The sequence below is a fragment of the Thunnus maccoyii genome, chromosome 14, assembly GCF_910596095.1.
Source record: "Thunnus maccoyii chromosome 14, fThuMac1.1, whole genome shotgun sequence".
Taxonomy (NCBI): Eukaryota; Metazoa; Chordata; class Actinopteri; order Scombriformes; family Scombridae; genus Thunnus; species Thunnus maccoyii.
Window position 1 is genome coordinate 17,899,069 of NC_056546.1, and position 26,055 is coordinate 17,925,123.

Here is a 26,055-nt window from a genome sequence, read left to right on the forward strand (position 1 = left end):
CCAGTAATCAATACAAGATTAATGGTTTTGCTCTGTGAAGATGTTCAGCAGTGATTTCACATAAATCCTAATGTCAGACCATCTTAGTTTAGTGTGGTAACATGCTAACATTTGCTAATTGGCACTAAACACAACATAGTCGGTGGAAATCGTTAGTTTTACAGGCATTTAGGCATAATTGAAAACCTGACCTGTTACAATTCATCCTGACGGGGAACATGAATGTCTGTACAAGTTTCATGGCAACTCATCCAATAGTTTTTGAAATATTATACCTTGAACCATACAAGTAGACCTGCTGGATGGATCATCTGAGACTTTAGGAAACATCCTCTGGGAACCAAGAATGTGTGTACATTTTTGTGCCGATCCTACAAGTAGATTTTGATATGTTTCACTGGATAACTGAAAACTTTGGGCAGCTGGTAGCACTTGGTAAAAAGTCACTGACCAAAATGGAGGCTTCAACCTCTGGGAACCACAAATGTCAAAAATGTACAAAATTTCATGGCAATCCATTCAATATTTGTTGAGATATTTCAGTCTGGACTGAAGTGGCAGACTGGCCAAAAGACCAACACTACCAGTCATACAGCCACAATGCTAGCTTGGCTAAATAAAACACACACAAACAAGTCATTTTAAAGCTTTTATAAGACATCTCATACACAGAAATACAGATTCAACTTCATACAAGAGCTTTAAGTAGTATCTTCCACGTGGATAATTGATTGTGCAATTGCTGTGCTGAGTAAAGAAGTTGCATTCAAGATTATGTGAGGATCTTGCAGATTTCTAAGTGAGTGCTTGTATTTGGCCCCACAGCCAATTGTACACTGATGACAAGTCCTGATCCTTCAGCAGGAACAGTCAGCTTGGTGTGCAGATATCACTTGGGGCAAACTAGGTACCATAGATATAACATATTTTCATCCACCAAAAGACACAGATTGTGCTGTAGTGTGCTTTACAAAGCACTTTAACTTTACAAGGCCACATTATAGAGTGAATGTGTGCAAAAATACCTGCGCAGTGTCTCAAGACACACTGCAGCTATTCAAGATACGTTAGATTTTTCAAAAATAAACAAATATATAAGTAAAAAACTGGCTACCTTATATCATAATATGCAAAAAGTTTGTTTGTTTTTTTTAAAGGCTTGGCTGCTTACTCACAGGCAACATGCAAGTAAGTTTTCCCAGGTGTGGTGGTTTAGTGAGGAGCAAGGTGTTGTAATGGGGAGCTTGTGAGTGTGTAGGCTGTGAGCTGCGAGTGTCCCTTTTCAAACCCAAATATTCCCCTTAGGCAACACTCAGAAGGTGTTAGACAAAAACAAAAAAGAAAAAAAATGTTATGAAATAGTCCAAAAAGAAAGAGGAATGCAACACATTTAAACTGGAAACTAATAAGATCACATTAATTGTTAAGGCTTCCCTTTACAGGCCACAAATAACATCCACTCATTTATATGTAATGCCAAACACATAATAAATAACTGTTAGAATGCAAAATGGTTCATTAATAACAACGAGCTGCAGGATATGTAAGACTTCTTGGAGAGCTGACTGTGCCCCGTATTTGGCACATTGGATTGTTGACCTTTGGCCTCTGATGGACACACTTCAGGTCCGCACTTGGAATTTCCCTGCTTTAGTCAAATATTTGACCCCTTTAAATGGTTTGTACTTCTCTCCGTACATGTCAAGACGACTCACTTTAAGACCTGTAACAGAGGGGACAGTTTCAATCCAAACATTATCACAGAAATCACTGTTATTGCTGCTTGGATCATTAAAGTTGGACAGTGAGGCAAACAGAGAACACTAGTTAAGTACCTGGACTTTGAGCTGGGTACCAAGGCTCATTTAAAAGATTACAGAGGTCATGCGGTGAGGGTTACCTGATATGGCCAGCTGCTGTATCTTCAGGTCAATGTTGAGTGAGGGGTTATCTTCAGGTTTGGGGGCTCCTGACTGCATACTCAGACTACCTCGCAGGTTAGGAAGCTTCTGAGGGTTCAGTTTCCCGATATCCCAAACCAAAACCTACCAAAGCACGGACAGGCATAATTAAAAAAACAATAAAACAATAAAACAGAATCCTATTGACTCTTTAAAACCATCAGTTGCTTCACTATACAGCTGCTTAGGTCATACTTTGGACTATCCTGTGAGCGGTTACCTTGGTAGCAAGGTCGTAGGTGTAGTTTCCCTGTGTGGCTGTGAGGTTGGCGCTGAGCACAGCTTTAGGCATGTGGATGGTGACCATCAAGCCCTCCACCGTCTTCCCCATGGTCTGCTTGGGTCCAATAGTGATGTCCAGGCGACCGCAAGATCCCGTCTCAAAGAAACTGATGTTCTGCTTCACGTAAACCGGCATGGCCACGACACTGAGAGAGGAAACAGCATTGACAGTTATCAGCAGGCTTTGCAGCTCGTGTTTATGAAGTGAAGATTGTGAAATCCTTATTGAGGAAATGAAACCAGAATTTGAATCCACTCCTCTGAACTGAAACCCCAAGAAAACAACAGGACAAAGGTTTTATTGTTGCTAGAAGATCTTGATTACCCCTCATGATTATACATAAACTGATAAGGGTTCATTTAAAAATGTTAAGGTAACCAAATTCCTGCTCGTTGTCACAAGAAGCACAAGTCTGGATGTGATTAACAGACAACATTTTTTCAATTTAATTATAAACAAGACAGAGTGCTGCCTGTTCTTACTTTTGAGAGCTGACGTGATAGCTCATGAGCGTGAAGTTTCCGTCTGGCGGGATGAAAGAGAGGACTCGCTCTGACTCCCAGCGCTTAAACCGCACACACGGGTGAAAACTCACATCATCGAGAAGACGAGGATTCTGTCATCAAAAAACGACAACACCGTGAGCGGACACACACACACACACACACCATCACACATACACATAAAAACCACACACACACACACACACATAAAAAACAGGTAAACTGTGAAGAGGAGCGGGACCCACCATAAAGGACAGAGTGAGGTCAGGCATCCCAGTGAGCCTCACGCAGGCTTCAATTACACCCTGGATCTCTGCAAATACAGTCGTACCTAAACATGAATGAAAGACAAAGTAGATGAGAAAATGAGAAAAAAGTAATCCATCTATATAACCTTCCTATCCAGAAACCTTCACTGTAGGTCAATTTTTGTCTTACTGCCATTGATAAACTCTTCAACTATGGTGATCAAGCAAGTTCGTACCTGATTTGTCCAGAATGGCATCAATTTCCTCTATTACATCAAAATATGCCTCATTATTGGTGTATTTAACACCAGCCCGCCTCCAGGGGATATTGGACAATTGACCAGTTGGCAGCGTGTCTCCGACATTACTACTTCCTGGAAAACTCAAAAAAAAAAAGTTTTAAGCGTAAAATGTACAAATAAACATAAGTAATAGGATTTAAAACTGGGTTTAGAGACAAGTAGATGAAGGGTGGTTCAGGTCAGAGTTTATTCTGTTTACCTGTGAGTGTATTGACGACTGATCGCAGGATGGTGGGAGGCCTGATCATCTCTTTGAGGACGTTGGACTCGGTTGCCAACGGAAAGCCGTTGTCCAGCATCTCTTCCAACAGCTCATACACGATCACCACGTTGTCTTTGATTACGCCTTCTGAGCATTCTCCAAAGTAGTCCTGTTAACAACAAGATCAGTTAAACTCCAAACAACTGACACATGCAAAGTGTTGTAGAAAGTCTGAGTGGATTTGTCAGTGCATGATTTATCTTTGGGATTTGGAATACAATCAGGAAGAAATATTTCCAGTAAGACCCAAACTCCCAATTCCATTCAACATACTTAATGTATACAGTATGATATACTCATTTTCATGGTATATTGTTTCTGCTGTAAGTAAACAACAAATCCATCCACTTGTACAATGTACCGTTTTACTCTAACAGGAAATAATGCAATAAATGTGACCACAGATGTCAGTCAAACTACAACTTTGGACTGATGCATAAACGTCACACAGTGAGACCATCTGCAATTTTAGGGCTGCAACTAACGACAATTTTAATTATTGATTAATCTCTTGATTATTATTATTAATTGATTGATTGCTGGTCTACAGAATGTCAGAAAATGGTGAAAGATGTCAATTGATGTTTCCCAAACCCCAAGATGCAACCCAAAATGTCTCAACCTAAAATTTTTTAGTCCTGACCAACAGTCCACAATCCAAAGATATTCAGTTTACAATCATAGAGGATTAAAGAAACCTGAAAATATTCACACAAGCTGGAACCTGAGAATTTTGGCCACTATCAAATAGTTGGTGATTAATTTTCTATTGATCGCCTAATACATACGCCTATACAATTTGTTTTAACACTTTGTGGCTGTGAGTAGCTCCTCCATTTCCTTTGTATAATGCATTTATGCAAGAAGACAGCTCTATAAAAACAGCCACTGCAGCTACTTGGCACCCTCGGTGCACTTTGGGCACATTGAGGACACACAGATGTGTTCACCACTGGATCTGCCTTGTTTAACACTGGGAGACACTGACTGGGAGAGGAAAGAAGAAAAGGCAAAGTTCTTAAAAAACACATCTGTTTTCAGTTTTTGGACTTTTTCTCCAATCTTTGATTTTTGGTGAAATATTGGATCATTTAAAGATTTACTGAAATGAAGCCATGTGAGAAGTTCACAGGGAAAAATCACTATTTGGTGGAGTGGTTAACAACTCATAGACATCTGAAATGTGACCCCGACTACACACTGCTTTTTGTAAGATGTCAAAAACCAAAAAGATTGGAAACCACTGCTTTCATCTAAACAATGTGGGTTTTTTTTTATAAAAGCTTGTTATATTATCCATTGTGTCAAATCTTCATCTGAAAATAAATGTAGTGGAGCAGGAAGTACAATATTTCCCTCTGAAATGTGGTGGAGTGGAAGTATAAAGTAGCATCAAATGGAAATACTCGAGCAAATACACAATCTGATGAGGTTATTCAGGACAATGAGCACTTTGCATTATATATTCTTTATCGAGATGAACACGGAGCTTTGTCACACCTGAAAAGTGTCTGCCACTCTGTGCAGGAACTCAATGACAAACAGTGGAGGGACTTCGGTCTGGATGACAGAGAGGAAGAACAGCTTGTCCCTGTATATGCTGATGAGGTAGTGGTGTGGGGTCTGCAGGACTGGGGGCACATTCTCCGGCTCCACGGCCTTCTCCCTCGCCTCGAAAAAGTAATCACACACACTCCGGCTGATGACACTTTTCCAGTGTTTCTCCAGGAAGATGTCTCCCGAGTGATTAACCAGGAACAGACTGTGGATCATCTCAGCTGCAACAATGAGAAGATTGTTATTGTTGTTGTTGTTGTTGTTGTTGTTGTTAGGAGTGCACAGACAAACACAGACAGTCAGACAGAGAGGGAGACAGAGAGACACAGACACAGACAGATTAATTCAGGAATCATTTGTTAGTGCATAAATTAAAACAATGCAGTGTGAATGTAATATAGTGTCACTTGATGTCAACATTTTTCCACTATCAGTCTGTCAAACTAACTTCAACCTCAGGTAAGTTAAATGTTTACAGATTCAGACATTTTTACTATCTGCTGTTAAAACAAATGCAATAAATGATAGAACAATAGACCTAACAGTGACATAACAACGCTGGATTGAAGGTGATGTACAAGTTAAGTTAAAAGTTTTACCTGCTTACTCCACTTGATTGTGCCAAGAATATGACTTGATGCCAATATGGCAGAAGTGACCGAGTCGTTGAGCAGACGGCAGCAGTTAACGTTACGTGCACACGTAAACACACCGAAGTCACGAGAGCAAATCGATAAATCGAAACAATGAGACTCAAATACTATTCGTGAAGTATCGAAATATTTTCTCGATGGTTTAAATGCCAAGCAACTCTGATGTCAACTTGATATTTGCTTTCGGAGCAAAGTTTCGGGATTTTTTGTCAGGCAGCATCTACGGGCAGCTTTCAGATTAGAGCTTTTGTTGCCCTGAGTCTCGTCTTACAGGTTTTTCTGCTGCATCTCCTCTCAAAATGCCAAAAATTTTCACTTCCTTGTAAACCACATACTTAAATCCCTGTGTCAGGTTTCACTTATTGAAACATTCATGGCAATGTGCTACACTAAGAATCCCAACTTGAGATCCATCAAAGATATGGTTCTGACCTGGTACAAGTCTGTCTCAAAACAACAGTCAGGTACCCATATGAACACTGAAAGAGGTTTTCCTCACTGTAATCATTCTTCCTGTTCATACTGGCTATTAAAAGATCCCCTTCAAATGCTATTTCAATGTAAGTGATGGGGAATCTTCAGTGTGTCCACGCAGCCATTTTGTGCATTTAAAAGTTTATCTGAAGCTTTTATGAGGCTTCAATGGTCTGAGTTACTCATACCAAGTGGATATCTGTCCCATTTATGGTCTTTTAAGCATAAAATTCCATCTGGTCGAGATACAGTGATAAAAAGAGGGACTTTGGCACTAAAAAGACTGTTGAAAGATATCTGCTTGATATGACTCAAGCTTCATATTAGATTCAGATAAACTTTTAAATACATTTTTCCACAGAAAGACTGGATTTTGGTCCACTTGCATTGTAAGTGCATTATGAAGGAATCTTCTAATGGTCAGCATGAACAGGAGGAATGATTACAGCAAGAAAAAACTATTTTAGTGTGCATTTGGGCACCTAACTGTTGTTTTAAGACAGAGCTGAAAAACTGTGAACCCATCCTTTAAGTAGAGCAAAAAAGACAGTGTGCACCACATCCTACCCATTTCTATGTATAAACAGCTTTGCCTTTTTTCAGGTAAAAAAAAAAAATTAACTTTTTGGTCTGTCTGTCAAAAGTTCATGATTTAACTCCAAAACAAGCTGAACATTATGCACACATTTGTAATGACCTGACAGAGTTTATATTTCTAATTAGTAATTAGCCAATTTGCACATCCAGCACACATATGGAGCCATATTTGTATTCATTTGGATCATTTCTGTCCACTTGGCGAATGTCCAATGTTCACTGTCCTTGGGGCAATTTGCCTGTTTAGCAGCTATGCTATTTTTAAGTTTAGGAAAGTTAATGTTAGGGAGGAGATTAATTGAAGGCTGGTTTTTGTAGTTAGGTTTTTACTTGGCTTTTAAACGTGCTCACTGACGTCACCTCTTTAATTTCTGCTGGTAAAGTGTTGCAGATTTTAGGTGCGTAAAGAGAGATGGCTGCATCCCCAGTGTTTTTATAGGTGAAGTACGGTGAGAGCAGCAGCCAGGTATTAGAAGACCATATTCACCAGCTGGTTGTTTATTTTATTTCTCTGCCCTGTAGTGCTTGGCAATGTACAGTGGGTTTATTTTAAGTTTTTTCATGGAAAATAGCTACCTGCTGTGGCTGAAAATACTGGAAAGCATGAGTGTGAACCAAAACAGTAAAAATGTAGGCCATAAAACCAAAACAAGGGCCGAGGGACACTAAAATGCTGCAAAGAGCTGAGCAGAATGACACAGTTGGGTGATAATTAGAATAAAAATCAGATTTTATTGCCAAGTAGGTTTGCAAATACAAGGAATTTGCCTTGGTGTTGTGGTGCATAACAGTCAAAAATATTAACACAAAACAAAGTAATCCTTAATAGTATAAAAGAGAAAGAAAGACATTAACTATAAAATATGTAAAATATATTCTGAGTGAGAAGAGCTGGCACAGGTTTTTGAGGAGAATGAAATGACATGTACAAAATATTGATCAAATAACTATCTAGTTTATCGTTAGGAGCAAATAAACTTGTTATACTTTAGTTATGACGTCCGTGTATAAATATCGATTAGTGCAGCTTTGAAGTCTTTAAACAAGAAGTTTTATGAGTTTGTTATAAAAGAGGCCGGCCACGTTTCGAGCGAACCTTCACGTGAGGCTTTTGATTGGTGGAGCTCCCAGGGCACGTCCCACAGCCTACAAGGCTGCACTCAGGGTAAATAAACTCGCACTCGTTTGCTAACACGGCTGCATTTTTCACACCGGTGTAAGGTGGTTGCAACGTGCTCTGCTCAATCAGCCATGGCTTCAGACGAACCAAAAGCAAAGAAACTCAAACTTTCAGAGGAGGAGAAGACGGAGTCTCCGACCAAAAAGTCTCCAGCGAAACTAAGGTGACCGAAAGCTGAAGGGGAAAAAAAGCTAAGGGAAGCAAAGGAGACACGACAGCGCTCCAAGTTGTTTAAGTAATTGCTAATGTGTGCGAATAATATTCAGTTTACAGTGTTACAAGCATGCATGTGTGCATGAAATGGTGAGGTTGGACGGTTTTTGGTGCCTTGAGATCATTGAATGTCTGTGGTGTGGGGAGAGGGGGGCGGTGCGAAATGTTTTGGCTCCTATCTTTTCACCTGCAGCTAACCGCGTCTGTAGCCCTGCTGCACCAGCCATGTGTAAGTTCTCTCTTAAGTTACAGTGTAAAGTCGACACTAGAGGCTTAGTTTGTAACTATATCCGCTACTAACATTGGTCGTACCACGAGTACTTTCGGCATAATCTTAACGTTACTAGTTTGGACATAAAATCATAACTAAGGCAAACTGACCAATCAACGAACAAAGATAGAGTTTCATTGTCATGGTTACCGTGCGCATTAGCTTTCTGGCTAGCATGAGCTGCTTGGCATCGTAGCACATGGTGGTAAGCTAGATCGACATTGAAATATATCAATACATTATGTCTCCTGGATTACCGTTGCAGAATAGCATGCAGTTAATGAAAAAATGATGCTGTGTGGTATTAAAACTACTGTTTTACTATTATTGATTATAATTCTGTGACATTTTATGATTTCCACCTACCCTATTTAGTTGTTAGAGTTGTGTTGTAACTTATCTCCGTGGTGCAACCGCTTTTATTTTTAGTAAAGCATAAATCAACAACTTAGTGATAATTTATGTTATATCTAAGGCTAAGTTTGAACTTACACACAGCTGGTGTAACAGGCTGCTGAGGTGTAGTTGTAGATGGGTGTGCCGGGGTGACTTCAACGTGACCATCAGCTGCTCCTGCTGCATGTTTAAAATGTGCAGAAAGAAATACTTGGACTGATCTTGGCACTCCGCCTGCCCTATCAATAACTAGCTATTCAATGCCGAGGATTGCTCCGCTGTTTTGTATTGCAGTCATTGCAGAGGAAGCTTGCCTGAACCGTCCTGAACCAGCTCTCAAAACAACGATTTGCAGAGTAGTCACGTGATCTTGAATATGCAATGTTTTGGTTTTCGTTTTTTTCTTCTTGAATAACTCTGTCTCAGTGGCTTTCCTTGTCTAGCCCCGAAGAAATCTGCTGTTATATCATAGTATCTCAGCAGCCTCTAATAATCAGCACGCTTCTCACGATGTGATTTAGCTTCAGAATAGTGAGTGGTTTGAGGCTAGAGCCGGCATGACAAGCCAATCGCCAGACAGAGACAGACTGTCCTGGCCCTTCCTCCTCCAGATGCCACCAATCAGTCAGTCCACAGTAGGAGGAGCTGTGGTTGCAGGGGAAAATCGATCTACCCCGCACACTGAGCTGAAATTGTGAAGTTTTTGAATGCTTAGCTCTTTCTGAGCTGGTTTTAGGTTGCTCAACAGGTCTGTCGACTTCTAGCTGGTACAGAGAGAGAGAGACATCATGTCTGCTGCAAGGTAAGACCACGTTGACCTACAGAGAATTGATCTAAAGGCAAGGATGGTTTAGTGTAAGTGGCTGCACAAGCCCAGTGATCATCTTGAGTGCATACTGGCAGATGTATGTGCTGTGAGAAATGATAGTAAGGGTGTGGCATCTCCTGGGTGGATGCCTTTTCTAGTTTTTAGAGATAAGTCATTGTGTGTTGGGTAACTACATTTCCCCCTCTCTGCTTTTTTAAAAGCCACTCATCCACGTTGCTTCATCTTGGTGCATTAAATCCTGCCCCCAGGCGAGTGTGGGGAGAACATGGGAAAATATGTTAGCACATGTTCATGTGGAGTGTGTTTTCTGTTAGGGGCTGTGTTCAAAGACTTGCTCCATCTGGGTTGTTCCCAGAAAACACTGACAATATTGTGGTGACATCAAGGGCTAGCATGCAGGCGAGAAGACAACACCAAGACACAGATCTCATGCTACTACAAACTCTTTGTGTTGTTGCCGTGTCATACACGCATTGTTCAGTGTTTGCTTACAGAAAAACAAACAGAAAGAGAGTTGTAGACGGGTAACTGTATTGCTTACTGATATACAAGTTCCTGGTTATGTATTGACACAAGGCTCGGAGGCTCTTTTAGTCTCATTTTGTTGAGCACCAGTGGTGGTAATGCTGCTTATGATGATTTGAAATGGTTTTTGGCATCACAAGACTACAGTTTGCTATGATATTAAATCTTCTGCTCAGTTGTTGCCCCAGGAAAGGACACAATGCACAAACAGAGACACACAGGCTGCTGCTGTCCTGATGTTGCCTTGCTGTGAATGTCATTACGCGCTTACACACACGTGGCTAACTGGGTCCTCATCATCGACCACATTCATATAATTTTGTGATATTTGTTGATGAGTCATCTATGTTTCTGAATTTTCTCTCAGGCACGTACTATTTCTGCTTTTCTTTCTGTGTGAGCTGAAGGTTTTAGGAATCATGTGATTTGAAGTCACATGGAAACAAAACTTGTGGGTTTTGCAAATTTAATAAGCACCAGTTTTAAAAACTCAGCACACTCAGAAGAGAGAGCAAACATATATCTGCCTTTCTTAAAATGAGTTCTGAAACGAGGGCTGTCTGCTCTTGTAATGAATCAACTTACCGGAGTGAATCTATTACTCATTTCAAATATAGTTTAACTATTAAGAACAGTTTCAGAAAGTAAAGACAACATGGCAAGGTGTTCGTGTTATGACTGTCATGCCAGCTGTGTTAATGTGATGAAAACTTTAAATTTATATAGAGCTGTAAAGAAAATTAAAAGTATTCCATGCTGTCATGTTAAACCAAGCCTTTTAGGACTGTGTTGTTTTTTGTTTTAAAATTTAGTCTTTATGTTTCAGCCCTAATTCACTCTTTGGGATGGGAAACCCCTTACTGGACATCTGTGCTGTGGTGGACAAGGACTTCTTGGACAAGTAAGCACTGACGCACTGAAATATAATTATTGTCACCTAAATGTGCTGTCATCAATGGTTGTTTCTGATTGGCTGAATAAAGCTCAGAGAGGGTGTAAACTACAACAGAGTTAGCACAAACTGGCTCCTCAACAGTTCATTTTTATTTAAATGTTAAAGCACATACTGAAAATCAACATTTAAGTGTACCCAAGAGTTACATACACAGAAGGAGAAAAACAATAATAATGAATTAATATTTATTCCAGAGGTGTATGAGCTCTGTTTGTAAAAGACGTGGAGCATGAGAACATCTTTTTGCTGCTCTAATATCTCCATAAAGCCACGTCACCACCAGATCAAACGAGAAACAGACATTTGGTGTCAGTGAGGTCAATCCAGCAACCAGCTGATCACAAGCAAAAGAGGTTCTGTGATGTAAGTTGATCATTGAAGATAATATGAAAGAGCACAGCAAATTAAATAAGAGTATTATTACATTACTGAAGGTGGTACTGAATGTGCTGTCCTGGCTGAGCGAGATGAACAGTCAATGCCTGTTTATCATCATATTCACATTGTATTATTATCGAGATGAACAAAGCCCAAGAAACTCAATGTGTGACTCAACAGTTCTCCTTGTTTTAGAAGAAGTCATAGGATTTTGATCATGTCCATTGCAATAATCAAGAGATTCATTATCTTGTTTATTTACTTTGTATTCTTTGAAATAGTGCCAGCCATCAGTCATCAGCACTGTTGGACAGACAGTTTTCTTCTGTCTGTCCGAGCTTTGTTACACTGTAGTGACCAGGGCAAAGGGCTGCTATGGGTCCCAGTTCAGAGTCCACCCTCAAACCCCTTGCGTAAACTCCTGGATTAGAGCTAAACCAGCCAACCACAATTCTAATTCAGTCACAAAATAAAGCAGGACTAATACTGCACCTTAATCCCCAACCTGCCTTTGACTTTCGAGGAAACTAGACTCTGTTCAGGATACTGACCAACATATTGGTATGATTTGGACCGAGTGTTCAGATGGTGTTAGGTAGTAACAAAGAGTTTCTGTGATTTCCCTTAGGCATGAACAACACTTTTGGCAGCACTACACAATTCTTATCCAGATAAACATAAGCCAGATCCTGGATCAGCAGGGTTTAGTAATGTATTTGTTTTCAATGACTTGGAGAAACTGACTCCTCTTTTTTTTCCCTCTTTTTAATTATTTGCAGGTATACCTTGAAGCCCAACGATCAGATCCTGGCAGAAGACAAACACAAAGCGCTGTTCGTATATCCAACAGTATATTGCAACATTTTTTAGAATACAGGTTGTGGTAGAGCTCTTACACATGTGTCTAGCACATCTTGTAACAGGGTTTGTAGAAAGTTGTTACGTCTGAATTCACACTGAGTTTGCTCCTCTCTGTTCTGGATTCGTCCAGTCAAAACAGGCACACACCAGAAATCACCACGATTGACCTCTGTTCCTTTATAGACAGCCAATGACAGAGCAGCAGATCCAGCACAGAACCAGTCTCAGCCAATAGCAAACCAGGACACTTCACCTCCCCATCCCTTTGAGACAAGAGCCAGAAAGCAAACATTTAACAGCAGGAGATAAGAAAGTTGTGTGCGTGAGAGGAGGTCATACTGACTCTCAATTGTTATGTGAGGGATGGCATGTATTCCTTTTAGTATTTCTAATTTTTAAGGTCTTTAAATCAAAGATTTTCAGTTATTTTACAGTCAGAGTATTACTGCAACTGATTTTTCGTATAGCCTATTGTTTAAAAATTGGAGCCAACTATTATGCAACCACTAAAGAAAATAACATGTCTATATCCAGATTATATATGTTAATTTAAGAGTCAGCCATTGCTTCAGGAGCTGAGCGGGTGAACGATGTGTTGGTAGGGAAACCAGTTTCTATGTATGAAGGTGTAAGGCCGCCTTAAGACCGACTTGAGCCCCGAGTGCAAAAACACAGCCCTCTCCTTCACTTGAATGAGGTGAGTCATGGGGCAGCGGGGTGTCTGGCAAAGAAATGCAGAATCATTTCACAAGAATATTGAACCAGGCTCAACTTTTACCACAACGCTGGTCATCCAATAAGGTACTGCTGTGGCCAATCACATACTTGCAAGCACACATTGCTGGTAGATTATTATGTGATGTGAACGCTGTATTTTTACTGTTTACCTTTCAAATATGTGACAGAAGATAAAATAAGTGCCTGTGTTATAACTGCACAGTTGGGAAATGCTGAAAGTCCACACATGACAAATGTCAATTTGTCTGCCTGTATTTGAGCCACTTTCTTGTTTTAGTGCTCAGAGGGATGATTTCTCCCTCATGAAAATACTAAAGGCACACAACAGACTGTAAACAAAAAAGAAAAACAAGCTAATTTCTTGAAAAGACAATCACCCTTCACCCCCTCCCCAGCTCCATTTTTCTGTCCTTCCCCCAGATGTCTCTCACAGCAACCTCTGGCTCAGTCTCAGGACCTTTAACAGCAGTGGGCCTGTTATAGTTCCCAATGATCCATTTGAACACACTGTCTCTAACACTCGCATAAACCACACAAACACATATCTGTGTGTAGGTTGATGTGGCTGCTATATTTAGATTGCATAACATGGCAAATTAGAGATGCTTTAGCTCTAAGCGGAACATCAAAGTGCTGCTTCAGTTATTGTGTTATGTAATGGGCGTAAATGGTTCAAATAGTGTAACGAATGATCAGTCGTGCATGTGTTTTATATTTTACCTGGAAGAAATAAGGCTGGTCAACCCAAAACTACATCCAGCACCGTGCACACCACACGGGGGCCATGACAATAAAAGGAACACCTGTGTAATATAATAATCCACTGCAAACAATTTTTGAATGTGTGATAAATTATTTAAAGCAGGTTATATCTCTAGCTAAGAATAAGTAGACACGGTTTGCTCAACACAGAAAAATGATTTATGTTCAGTGTCCAGTTATAATAGATAAACAGTGTCTACACAGGCTTTGCAGTGTAAGCAGCACATTAGTGGAGCTGCAGCCTCAGTCCTCCATCAGTGTCCACACATGATGCATTCAGGCACAGTACTGCTGTGTAGGTCACCTGCATTTAATTTAGTTGATTGAAATGGAAGAAAAAAAACACTTGAAACCTAAAAAGGTGGCATGAAGTGCAAGTAAAATGTTCACCATAGTGCGACCTGTAAAGACAGACTGGTTGGTTGAAATTAAAGAGTTTCAGATGTGTGTTAGATGGACAACTAAAAACATGGCTGAACTCTTTTGTAGACAGGCCTTCAGTGTGTCGTGAGGATTGAAGCGTTGCAACAGTGATTGTATTTTCCAGCACTTAGCCAGAAAGATAATTTATGCCTCATGTGAACATACTCACTGCATGACATTGAATCTTCCTTAGGACAGATGAATAATGTGAATTACATGAGTTTATGTGTCTGTGTGTAGATTTGAGGAGATAGTAAAGAAATTCAAAGTCGAGTACCACGCTGGAGGAGCCACACAGAACTCCATAAAGATTGCTCAGGTCAGATGTTTACATCACAAACTCATCACCGTCCTCTTCTGTCACCACATCAAAGCTTTGTGTGATTTTACTGTAACTGTTGACATCTGCTGATAAAAGCTGCTCTTGCTGTCTGTAGTGGATGATCCAAGAACCCCATAACGTGGGAACATTCTTTGGCTGCATTGGCAAAGACAAGTTTGGAGAGATCCTGAAGCAGAAGGCCAAGGAAGCCCACATCGATGCCCACTACTACGAGCAAGATAAAGAGCCCACAGGGACATGTGCCGCTTGTATCACCGGAGATAACAGGTGGATGATTAAAATTATAACCGTACTGTATGTTACTCATTAAGATCTCATCTGTCTGTAACTCTTCATCTCATTTTTTTCTTTTTTGTTTCCTTCTCTCAGGTCTCTGGTTGCTAACCTAGCTGCTGCTAACTGTTATAAGAAAGATAAACATCTAGACCTGGAAGAAAACTGGAAGCTGGTGGAAAAAGCTAAAGTCTACTATATTGCTGTGAGTAGAAGTACCTACTTATGATATTCAGGTCAACTCATGTCTTGTCCCGTCACCTTTGTACCCACGGATAACCATCAGAGGACCCACAGGGGAATTTCCAGACACGTGTGCATTTTCTGTCCAAGACCTCACTGAATATCATTCATTACAACCCATCACAATATAAAAAACAGATCAGTCTTGACCCAATGTCACCGTTTGCTTCCAGGGATTCTTCTTGACTGTCTCTCTGGAGTCCATCCTGAAAGTGGCGAAGCACGCATCCGAAAATAACAAGCTGTTCTGCCTGAACCTCTCTGCACCCTTCATCTGCCAGTTCTTCAAGGACAACCTCATGCAGGTCATGCCCTACGTTGATGTGCTGTTCGGCAATGAGACGGTAAGACAGACTTTCACTGTAAATTTTTTAGATGTCGCAGATGTTGATGATTAGCGCATCACTCTGGGTAAAACATTAATCTTTTTGTTCTCCAGGAGGCAGCTGCGTTCGCTAAAGAGCAAAATTTCGATGTGAGTAGATGCACAATCTCATTTAGCTTTTGCACATGATTTTGCTGCTTTTTCATGTATTTTGTGCATTGACAACTGATTGTGTTAATGCTTATTCTTTTTCTGTAGACGAAGGACATTAAGGAAATTGCCAAAAAGGCCCAGGCTTTGCCCAAAGAAAACAAAAAGAGACAGAGGATTGTCGTGTTGACTCAAGGAAAGAGTGAAACGGCTATGGCCACAGGTAAGATTTTCTAGTTTTTCTTTATTTGCCTCCTCATGTTACACTTATTTCTCATCCTGTCTCATTCTCTGTTAGAGGTATAATTCTTCTTCTGTGTGCTCAGGTGACAAAGTCGAGACTTTCCCTGTGCTGAAGATTGATCCCAAGGACATTGTGGACACAAACGGTGCAGGTGATGCCTTTGTAGGAGGTAAGTCCTTCCTGTGTTGGCATTTGATACATTTCTAGGTTACATCGTGTCTCCCCTTTTTGTTTCCTGCAACTTTTGTTGAGAAGTTTTCCCTCTGCGATGCAGGTTTCCTGTCTGAGCTGGTCCAGGAGAAACCGCTGGATCAGTGCGTGAAGGCGGCTCACTACGCTGCCAACGTCATCATCAGACGAGCAGGTTGCACCTTCCCAGAGAAGCCCGACTTCAACTGAGGACTTCTGTACAACTTTTTCTTCAGCCTGAAACCTCATAACCCACCCTGCCTCTACACAACTCTGACCCATAATTTCCACTGTTTTCTACAAATTCTACCTTCAATTCTTGTAGCCCCATCAGCAACCCGTCCATGTTATTTTTCAAACCATTCACACGTCATCTCTCACAAATTGTTCATTGGGTACTTTCTGACGTGTGTGCCTGTCTCTGTGTCGTCCACTTGGGGCCGCTAGAGGACCATGCAGCCAATAGGTTCAGGGGGGTCAGTCAGTTTAAATATAAATGATACCGATAAGGAGTCATAATAACACCACAGGATGGAATAATTTTACTTTACAAAAGGATCTTAATTGGAAATCTTGTTTTCATGGATAGTTGGTATGATTTTTTTTTTTGGATTGTTTTTAAATATTTTTTTTGGCTCTGTCACTGTCGGCATCTGGATGCACCAATACACATCAGACTGCTGCGAGCACTCGTGTTGACATCTCACAAGTCTGATGTTTCTTCCCCTCGGAGATAGAATCAAAGCACAGGAGGCTAATTCCACGACGGGAGGACGCATACACAAACAAAGGACTAAAGAATAAGATATCACTGTCAAGGGAGGGTTTGGATACTGCATTGAAATATGCAGGAATGATTTATTTTAAGCTTTTGTTTTAATCTGTTCTGATTATGAGTCATGTATTTAGATTTAATTTAACAGGCCAGTTATGAAACCAAATGTTTTTCCTTTAAGCGCACACTTTTTGGCTGGACCGCAGGGCTCAGCCCTATAAACGTGAAAGTCTGTTACAGAGTCACTGATGGAGTGATAAAGTTACACCATTGAGTGATGAAGTCACACGATTGGTCAACTGAGTGATGATGTTACACTATTGAGTGATGAAGCTACACCATTGGTCAGTCTTCAATGATGTAGCTTCATCAGTCCCCTCAGCCAGGTGTCTCCATGTGTCGCCACTTCCTGTATCTGTTATTTTAGATTAAAAGCCCTCTAGCGGTCCAGCCATATACTGGGTTTTGACTTAGGTTTATTAAATGTGTTCAGGCCTCTGCCCACCAAGTCCTGTGATCACCATTAATGGTCAGCTTCACCGTGTCGATGATGTTACCATGTCTGACGTCCAACAGTTTATTTGAGCTGCTAGTGCCTTTTTTCTTTCTCTACAAATGTTACAAAGTTTGAAGACTTGATGAGCAGAGGCCTACAGGTTTATGAACCCACATTTGTCTGCGCTGAGAAACTTGCAAGCTAGACTACTGATGGGCAACTGGTGGCTCATGGGCATGTAGACAGACACACGACACCTCTAAAATGCATGTACACCAACTGGTATTGTTGGAAATACATGACTATTTTTTAATGTTCTCTGTCAGGAATACAGTGAGGATTATTGCTGACCTTTTCTGTGATTTTGTTTGTAACCCAACATCAGGATTGTCAGCTGTGCTAAATCAGATATAAATGGACCATGTTTGTTTATGTTACATTCATTTTATTTAAACAATTTCCCCTAATCAGATTTTAATATTTTTGTTGAGCGGTGCTGGCAACAGCTACTAATTGAAAAGACAAATTAAATGGGAGGGAGGGGACAAAAACATGAACTAAATTCAGGTCCAAGAATGTGCATCTGCACATTTCCTACACTCATGATATTGGGTTTAACATTTCAAACTATCTGTATATACATTACTGTGTTAAATTGTGGTCAGCACATGATTCAATACTTGAATACAACTATCCTGAATATAGGAGTGTCCTTAAAATGTTACAATAATGGACAAGAAATACATGTGGATATCTGAGGATTACAAGAGATGTTTTGAAACTTGCAAATCTACCATAATGCATATTGTCCCTCCATTAAATAGTCTGTTTTTTGTATGTTCAGATACACCAAAAAGCCTTATGTGACCTTTTCCTTCTGGTCCCAGAATCACTGAAGTTGCCCATCTCTGTGCTAGACCATGATGTCTAACACTGACAAATAAAACTTACAAGGTTGATCTCTGTGGTCTCTCATTAATTTTTTTTTTTCTTTTCTTTATGCCTCTGCACCGGTGACAGCCATGGCTGGAGGTATTATGTTTTCAGGTTGTCCGTCCGTCCTTCCCATTCTCGTTAACGCAATATCTCAGGAACACCTGGGAGCAATGTCTTCAAATTTGGCAAAAACGTCCACTTGGACTCAAGGATGAACTGATTAGACTTTGGTGGTCAAACCTCACAAAACACAGATGTCTAATAAGATAAAATGTTAAATGAAGTGATGACATTTTATATCTAAAAGGTCAAAGGTCACCTTCACTGTGACATCCTAATGTTCTGCAAAAACACTTCTGGCCGTTATTCAACTCTATAACTCAGGAACAGAAGGGAAGATTGTGACCATATTTCACATTTGGTCAGATGCTGAATTGGTGACACTAATCTTGGGTGTTCACCTTGAAACTGTGCTGATTGTTTAGATCTTCTGTGCTGCCGGGTTGAAGATGTGTGTGAAGCACCCATGTTTTACAATTTGTAGCTTCTTTAAAGCAACATCCATATCTGAAGCATTGTTTACTATCATGGCTACAACTTTGTGTTGTATCAGAATCAGTTTTATTGGCCAAGCATGTGAACACATACAAGAAAAAACTTCATATCTTTTATTAAATTCCTTCAAAGTTTTCACTTCAAATGTTATGAGTCTGGACAGACATGGATGTAAACTGCAACTTGACTGGCCTTTCCTTTATTATTACATAGATGCCTGATCAAAATTCACTTAATCATTTATGACTCTATATAATACAGTAGATCTCCCAAAAGTGTAAGATAATAACACAAGTAAGGTCAAAGGCTGCAGCTCTAAAAAAAAAATGCATTCTGCCAACAGTTAATACACTCACAGTATACATACAATTTGCAGATTTTATGCATACTGAAATCTACTTTTTAAAAGTCTTTGGATGATTGAAAGTGATGATACATACTATTAGTGTAATCATCTCTTTGCTAAGTCAGACAGTAAGACATCAATAAAGCATAAAAGTATGATTTTTAAAATGTCATACAAATCCACTGTTCAGCTTTCGTAATAATGTATAATCTGCATGTTAAGAAGGGTCATTTCTTGCTGGTCTGAAATGACTATTTGGTTTTTAGATGTAAGACGATGCAGTTTGGAGGCAGATCTGAGGAAACATCAGCGTGTTAAACCACAGTTTGGTCAATATCACTTTTTTTTCCTTCTACAAATGAACCAGACACAACTTTGCTGCTGGAAACTGAAGCAGAGATGAGACATTGCTTCATCCAGTCTAGACATGATCAGTTCATTCAGATCAATATTTGAATTGGCTTTAACATTTCTCTCATTCCCTAATCTAGATGAGGCAATAAATGCAAAAGATCTCATCCTTCACTTCATGAACACAATGAGATTTGTTGTTCACTAACAGTGTCTTTAAAAAGTCAGACCTGGCATATTTATGAATAAACATTTTGATTATACAACAGTTAGAACATTTTTAATAACACTTGTATACCTGAGATGAAATGAAAAGTAAGTAAAAGCAACGCTCATAAGTTATGTATCTATTGTACATTATTTATATCTTGAGTCTGTCTTTTTTGTCGCAGTTTCTCCTCTTGCAGTGCGATGTCCAGAGCTCTGAGTTGTTTTAGGAAGCCGTGATTGGGCAGGATGCAACGGCGCTGTCGCACGTGCTCAATAGCATCCACCACAGTCAAGTTGTGTTTCATCATCAGGTATGCCAAAACCAGGGACGCCGACCTGCTGCGACCCATCACACAGTGAACCAGCACCTTGTCTAGAGCAAAATAATATAGAAACATACAACAGTGAAGCGTATAAGAGAGAATGGTTTTACAAGTTTTGATAATAACACTTGCCCATCTTCTCCTCCAAGACTCACTCTGTGGGTGACTGAGGGCCTCGTGGATGAACTGGGTTGCAGAGCAGAAGTACTGGGAGATGTTGAAGGTGGGTTTGTCATCAGCTTCAACACCATAGTACTGGATGTCCATGTCGGCGTAATAATCAGCACCAGTCAGCACATTATTCCACTTCCCCTCCGCTGCATTCAGGACATGTGTAATACCCAAATCCCTCAGGCCAGGCCGCTCCAGAGCCGTCTTCCTGTTTCACACACACAATATGAAGCTGTCATCATGGATTTTGACACAGCTGGCGAGTTTAAAAGGCGAGTGTGCATCTACTCACTCATCCCCGATGAAAACACCAGGCCACACTTGGTTGACGTGTGCGTATTGAGCACCAGTGCCCGTCCAGAACAGCTGTTCCAGGTCTAATGTTCCTGGTGTGATATAATCGCTGTCTGGGTCCACCTGAACTGCCGTGTACGGGTTTTTTCCTCTGGATTTCACCTCACAAGAGGACATGGTTCACCTCTGCTGACCAGGAAACAAAACGCACACAGTGTAACACATTATAAAGAGTTGAGAAGCTTAACATCTGATCCACAGCTGTATAGACTGATATACAAAACACCTAAACACCAGTGACCATTAATTATATGCTACCCATGTATGGAGGATCTAGAGAGATTTGCAAATGGATTTATTATAATGCATCCATTAACTTATATTAAATTAGTTAATTCCTCTAAACACAGATACATTTATGGGGATTTGAAGGATTTTAAATATGGGTTTATAAAGGGCAAATAATGACAGAATTCGCAATACATGAAGAAGTACTGATTTTAAAAGGAAATAGATTTTGATTAAGCAGTTGGTGTCACACAAGCATTTCACCATGTTTGTCGTTGTCCTTTATGTGACGCTCTGGGACTTAATTGCTTTATTGCTGATCAGATGTAACAAGAGCTCTCCATGGTGAGCAGATGTCACTTCTTTAAAAGCCACCTCAAACAAGTTCAAGTCAGGCAGTAGTGAGACTTATTGTTAAATAATGCCACAACAGATCAATACAGTTTTGAATTCCACTTAAATGATAATAGAGGACGCAAACGAAATAGTGTGTGGAACTTGTGAGTAAAACAAAACACACAAACTGATAAAGAACCTCCATTTATTTGCTCTTTGAAAATCTATGTAAATATATTTTTCTTTTTAAGAAATGCATTGCCAAATTTATCAAATTGCCTAATTTACAAGATATTAATGAATCTATTGCATTCCAGTTATGTATTCATCAATGTTTTTATTTTTTATGTATATGTTCATAAATCCTCACTACATTTCTAATTTGAGACATGTATTGATGAAATGACTAATTTATATGCAAAGTATTTGATTAATCATTCTATTTATTGCTCACTTGCAGTATATTATACACACTTTATTCATTATACTTATTATACACTCACCTTTATTAACTAATACATTTATGCCCATTATTGGATATTGGATCTTAGTTTCATTTTTTACAACCTACTCTATCTGCTGCACTTTCTGTCATTTTCACACCAAACTCTCAATGTACATCATTCTCAGACTGAGCAGTTTTGAGTAAATAGCGTTGTAACGGTTGTAATGTCACAGGAGGATGTGCTACAGGTGGACATGAGTGTTCAGGTGTATCTGATCTGCTTGTGATTGTTTATGTCTTACAGAATAACAGTTTGCTCGATGTTAATCTGCTTTACATTATTATTAATATAATGAAGTACTATGGTAGAAAAAATAACCTACCTCTTTCTTTTAACTGTTTGGAGTTTGGGATCCTTCACTGAGCAGGACTGCAGACCGACAGCTCAGTGTCTCCTTAGCGGACATGTGTGTGTGTGTGTGTGTGTTTGTGTGTGTGTGTGTATCATCGGAGACCTCCCTCCACAGTGGGCATGAAGGCTGATATACAGATCAGGGATGGTAACTGCTCTCTCATGCTCTGTTTAAGATGATATTTTTAGGCAGCTGGGCTACATCACCTGACCTCAACAACGTGACACACACACACACACAGCTGCTTTCTCACAGCTTCTCTGATTTAATCTCAGAGCGCTAATGTGACAAAGATTACTTTCCTTTAGCTTGTATGGTAAAGCAACACACTAAAATCATGTGACACAATGCTAATAAAACAAAACAAAAAGTGTAGTAAGAGTGGAGTTTTGCATCATTGACATTATAAGAATCTCACTTATGTGTGGACAGGTGTGGGGACCAGTTTGCATTTGTCACTGCAGAGTTATTTCTGGAAACTTGAAGCATTCAGTTGTTATACACTGCTGATTGTTGCTTGGCCAGAGATAATCTAACAGCCTGAAGACACCTTTACTTCTGTAACAGATCACACAGTATGAACATTTCTATTTGTCAGATTTAATTAGAGAAAACTTGGATTCAACAGTCTCTTAAACCTTGTGCATGTGTAACAAGGGTGAAAAGGCAAGTTCCTTAGTCTTCAGGACGCATTGGTGTGGTCGTCCTCTGTGATCTCTCCGCTCAGTGGACTGAGACTCAGGTCCAATTGTCTGAGCTGCTCCAGAAATCCAGAGTTAGGTCCAATGTCTCGGGTCAGACGCACAGCAAGGATGGCCTCCACTAACGACAAGCCCTGGCAGATCATTAAATAAGCCAAAACCAGCGCTCCAGAACGACTGACACCCATAGCACAGTGGACAAACACCTTCCCTGGAAGACGAATCAGTTGCACATTTCAAAAAAAAAGTTCAACATATGCAGTATTTTATCCACTGATGCATTGAAACACTCGTTTGTTCTCTGGCTCAATCAATCCCGCCAAATTAAGCAAACACTGTGAGTGTTACGGAGGTGTTGGTGAGCTAAGTATGTGTGCCTTTGTAACTGTTTATGCTCTACTGATAAATGATCATCCTGAGTGCTCTCAGATAAGCCTCCACTCAAACTTCTCAAAAATGTAATCCAGGTTTACAGACTGTCTAAATTATACAGCTGTTATAATAACGCTCAATTGATTGAACTAGTATTGAAAACAAACTTGAGTTCAGAACAATCAGTGGAGATGACTTTATTTCATTTTCAAGCTGCACATGCCCTCTCAGAGTATTTGGTACCTATTTCTGACATTTCACAAAAATGAAGTTGAAGGTTTTTGCTGGATTTATTTGAAATAGTTATTTATCTGTTTGTTTTCATTATTCATTATATCTAGAGATATAAGAAACTTAAGTTACAAATATCTGAAAGTAATGGTGAAAAAAAATATTAAAAGAGTACAAGAGGTAGCATAAAGTGTAAAATAGAATAAAGATGAATAGAGGAAAAGAGAGAGGCATTACATCGCAAATTAACTGGGCAGCTGAAAACTCTAAATGGATAGCATTCAAAAAAGAGAAGAAGACATTTTTGTTGTACCTTTGCAACCCCAAACATGTTTTTAGCTCCTCCCCTGAACAAGGCTGTAACTCGAGACATCAGGCAGCAACTAAGCTAACAATAGAGATTTTTCAGTTGTTTCAGAAAGTGCATCTACGTTGCTCTTTACATTCTGAATCAGCTTGTGTTCTCGTATTTGCACACTGACCGCTTTTCTTCAGAGCGCTGTCTATGAATTGAGAAGCGGTGCTGAAGAAAGGTTGGAGGTCAAACTCGGGATGGTCTGCAGCTTCAATGCTGTGATATTCCACTTCAAGGTCACTGTAGAACTGCTGACCCGTGTTGATGCGGTGTCGACCTGCTGCAGCATTCACTATGTGAGTTACACCCAGAGATGAGAGCATGGCTTTGTCCCGTGCCACAGACCTGCACAAACACCACATTCTGCACAAACTGATCCACTGTAATATCCTATTACAACATTTCAAGCTTCCAGTTGTGCTTTTTCTACTCACTCATCTCCAATGTACAGGTTTGGCCAGACTTGATTGACAGGTGCCACTGGCTTCCTGTTGTTCCAGAGAATTTGCCTCAACTCTGTCAGAGACGGTGTTTCCTTCTCCTGGGCTAAGTGATCTCTGTAGCAATAAAAACGTGTGTGTCTGTGTGTATATGTGATAGTACACTGTATGTTTATGACTTTGTGTGTACCTGTGTGTGTCTTTACAGCATATGGGCCTGCCGTCGTCTCCTCCTCTCCCTCTCCAGGCTCTTGTCAAGGCTGCGGAGCTGCTGCAGGAAGCCTGGGTTGGGACAGATGTCTCTGTGTGGCCTGACAGCAGCCACGGCCTCCTGCAGCCGCAGGCCCTCAACAATCATCAGGAAAGCCAGCACTAACGTCGCAGAGCGGCTCACACCCATCAGGCAGTGGACAAACACTCGTCCTGGGACAGAGACATTCACTGTTGACTTCTGCACCAGATAAGCAGCATCAGACATAGTACCGGTATGACTGACTTGCCTCCCATGGCCAGTGCAGCTCTGATGTATCGTGCTGTTGGGTAGAAAAAAGGACTAAGGATGAACTCTATTGCATCATCAGCTTCCACCCCATAATAATCCACTGACATGTCTCTGTAGAAGCGTGGGCCGGTGTTGACATAGAAACAGAGTCCTGGGCTGGGGTTGGGGGGACCATGAGCAGCATTTACAATGTGAGTGATGCCCAGACTGTGGAGAGACGCCTTGTCACGAGCCGCAACCCTGAAACACAACCACTCATTTACATCTGAAAGAGAAAAGATGCTTATACACTGTAGATGTGTGTGTATGTGTGCATGAACCAACTCGTTGCCTATGTAAAGGTTAGGCCAGACTTGATTGACATGCCCAGTGGGTCGTCTGTTGGCCAGCAGGAACTCTTGCAGCTCTGAGACAGATGGAGGTTCATACAGTGGATCCCTAAGAGACATACTGACACACACATGCACAAACAATAGGCGTTTACCAGGCGTTCACTTGTGTTTAAAATATGATCTTAAGAGTTTGACACATAAAAAAGCCAGAAAATACACTGAGGAAACTGACCTGAAACAAACCTGTTTTCACTCTGAATCATATGAACTTACCTCACTTCAAGGCAGTGCAAACTCTCCTCCCACTGCTTCTCCTGCTTATTCCTCTACAAACACTCACGTACAAACTGCAGCTTGTTTCCTTTTATAACTGTAATCATACACTCATTACTGACAAAAATATCCTGCAGACTGTCTTCAGCAGCACTTTAAACCCGTTAAAACACATTTGATCGTTTTAACTACGTCTGGAATCATTTACTGTATTATGGAAAATAATGCAGCATTATTCTTAACATTAGCTCACTTACTTTCCATGACCACAGACTGTTATGTAACACACTACTGGCTGTATGTGTTTCTATGCTGCCACCCACGAGTTGAGTAATGCCTGCTGCTGATATATGATCCAGTGACATGTTTGCTTTAACTGCGTTTGTCATGTTGAGAAACTCACACTGAATTATTTACTGTAAATCAAATATGTAGGTTATGCTCATTGCATCTTGCAGCTTTACAACATTTACAGTTAACATGATATGATAAGAAGTTTTTCAAGCCACATTTCTTTTTTTTTAGTTCAAAAATTTATTTTAAACTTAGTAAATAAAATTGTTTTTCATGGCAAAGTTTCTCATTCATACCATTCAGATGAAATATTGGTTTTTATCATCAATTTGAAATATTGATTTAGAAAGCTGAGATTATTACCCTCATCAAACATGTTCTGCTTTGTGAGAATATGATCTTTGAAAATATTTAATTACATAATGTTTGTCTACTCCTGGTTTCTCTCAGAATAATGAAACAACAGTCAATAAAATCA

General features: G+C 40.1%; 4 protein-coding genes across 8 annotated transcripts; 1 reads left to right on the forward strand and 3 right to left on the reverse strand.

Moving 5' to 3' along the window:
* Positions 1–636: 636 nt before the first annotated feature.
* ap3m1 (adaptor related protein complex 3 subunit mu 1) lies at positions 637–9,078 on the reverse strand. 2 transcript variants are annotated; one of them, XM_042433165.1, is made up of 9 exons: positions 8,997–9,078; positions 5,060–5,337; positions 3,497–3,668; positions 3,232–3,369; positions 2,993–3,078; positions 2,727–2,860; positions 2,182–2,389; positions 1,901–2,045; positions 637–1,723 (listed from the first exon to the last, which is right to left on the reverse strand). In XM_042433165.1, exons 2-9 carry the CDS (start codon positions 5,330–5,332, stop codon positions 1,623–1,625), a joined length of 1,257 nt encoding a protein of 418 aa, XP_042289099.1. In that variant the 5' UTR covers positions 5,333–5,337; positions 8,997–9,078; the 3' UTR covers positions 637–1,622. The 2 variants fall into 2 exon arrangements, with proteins under 2 accessions (XP_042289099.1, XP_042289098.1); XM_042433164.1 differs by lacking the exon at positions 8,997–9,078 and adding an exon at positions 5,716–6,235.
* On the forward strand, positions 7,996–18,368 carry adka (adenosine kinase a). 2 transcript variants are annotated; one of them, XM_042433173.1, is made up of 11 exons: positions 7,996–8,183; positions 11,081–11,155; positions 12,367–12,420; positions 14,612–14,690; positions 14,809–14,981; positions 15,084–15,192; positions 15,404–15,574; positions 15,670–15,705; positions 15,814–15,928; positions 16,032–16,118; positions 16,224–18,368. In XM_042433173.1, exons 1-11 carry the CDS (start codon positions 8,092–8,094, stop codon positions 16,346–16,348), a joined length of 1,116 nt encoding a protein of 371 aa, XP_042289107.1. In that variant the 5' UTR covers positions 7,996–8,091; the 3' UTR covers positions 16,349–18,368. The 2 variants fall into 2 exon arrangements, with proteins under 2 accessions (XP_042289107.1, XP_042289108.1); XM_042433174.1 differs by lacking the exon at positions 7,996–8,183 and adding an exon at positions 9,586–9,702.
* A 665-nt stretch (positions 18,369–19,033) lies between these two features.
* On the reverse strand, positions 19,034–22,141 carry LOC121911583 (dual specificity phosphatase 29). Its single transcript, XM_042433198.1, has 4 exons — positions 22,048–22,141; positions 20,594–20,781; positions 20,286–20,509; positions 19,034–20,180 (listed from the first exon to the last, which is right to left on the reverse strand). Exons 2-4 carry the CDS (start codon positions 20,770–20,772, stop codon positions 19,945–19,947), a joined length of 639 nt encoding a protein of 212 aa, XP_042289132.1. The 5' UTR covers positions 20,773–20,781; positions 22,048–22,141; the 3' UTR covers positions 19,034–19,944.
* A 383-nt stretch (positions 22,142–22,524) lies between these two features.
* LOC121911562 (dual specificity protein phosphatase 13-like) lies at positions 22,525–25,654 on the reverse strand. 3 transcript variants are annotated; one of them, XM_042433168.1, is made up of 7 exons: positions 25,284–25,654; positions 25,003–25,128; positions 24,677–24,918; positions 24,383–24,599; positions 24,171–24,293; positions 23,864–24,081; positions 22,525–22,989 (listed from the first exon to the last, which is right to left on the reverse strand). In XM_042433168.1, exons 2-7 carry the CDS (start codon positions 25,125–25,127, stop codon positions 22,760–22,762), a joined length of 1,155 nt encoding a protein of 384 aa, XP_042289102.1. In that variant the 5' UTR covers position 25,128; positions 25,284–25,654; the 3' UTR covers positions 22,525–22,759. The 3 variants fall into 3 exon arrangements, with proteins under 3 accessions (XP_042289102.1, XP_042289103.1, XP_042289100.1); XM_042433169.1 differs by lacking the exon at positions 25,003–25,128 and having other exon boundaries at positions 25,289–25,654; XM_042433166.1 differs by having other exon boundaries at positions 24,677–25,128.
* Between the last annotated feature and the right edge of the window lie 401 nt (positions 25,655–26,055).

Bases quoted from the DNA above. Each gene is read 5' to 3' on its own strand.
- ap3m1 (XM_042433165.1), bottom strand. From the start codon at position 5,332: ATGATCCACAGTCTGTTCCTGGTTAATCACTCGGGAGACATCTTCCTG. The intron at 3,669-5,059 runs GTGTGACAAAGC...TGTTGTTAACAG, and splicing joins GAGTGGCAGACACTTTTCAG to GACTACTTTGGAGAATGCTC. The intron at 3,370-3,496 runs GTAAACAGAATA...TGAGTTTTCCAG, and splicing joins AGTCGTCAATACACTCACAG to GAAGTAGTAATGTCGGAGAC.
- adka (XM_042433173.1), top strand. From the start codon at position 8,092: ATGGCTTCAGACGAACCAAAAGCAAAGAAACTCAAACTTTCAGAGGAG. The intron at 14,691-14,808 runs GTCAGATGTTTA...TGCTGTCTGTAG, and splicing joins ACTCCATAAAGATTGCTCAG to TGGATGATCCAAGAACCCCA. The intron at 15,706-15,813 runs GTGAGTAGATGC...CTTTTTCTGTAG, and splicing joins CTAAAGAGCAAAATTTCGAT to ACGAAGGACATTAAGGAAAT.
- LOC121911583 (XM_042433198.1), bottom strand. From the start codon at position 20,772: ATGTCCTCTTGTGAGGTGAAATCCAGAGGAAAAAACCCGTACACGGCA. The intron at 20,510-20,593 runs GTGAGTAGATGC...TGTGTGAAACAG, and splicing joins GGTGTTTTCATCGGGGATGA to GAAGACGGCTCTGGAGCGGC. The intron at 20,181-20,285 runs GTGAGTCTTGGA...ATTTTGCTCTAG, and splicing joins GGCCCTCAGTCACCCACAGA to ACAAGGTGCTGGTTCACTGT.
- LOC121911562 (XM_042433166.1), bottom strand. From the start codon at position 25,127: ATGTCTCTTAGGGATCCACTGTATGAACCTCCATCTGTCTCAGAGCTG. The intron at 24,082-24,170 runs GTGAGTAGAAAA...GTGTTTGTGCAG, and splicing joins AACCTGTACATTGGAGATGA to GTCTGTGGCACGGGACAAAG. The intron at 22,990-23,863 runs GTCAGTGTGCAA...TTCGTCTTCCAG, and splicing joins CAGCGCTCTGAAGAAAAGCG to GGAAGGTGTTTGTCCACTGT.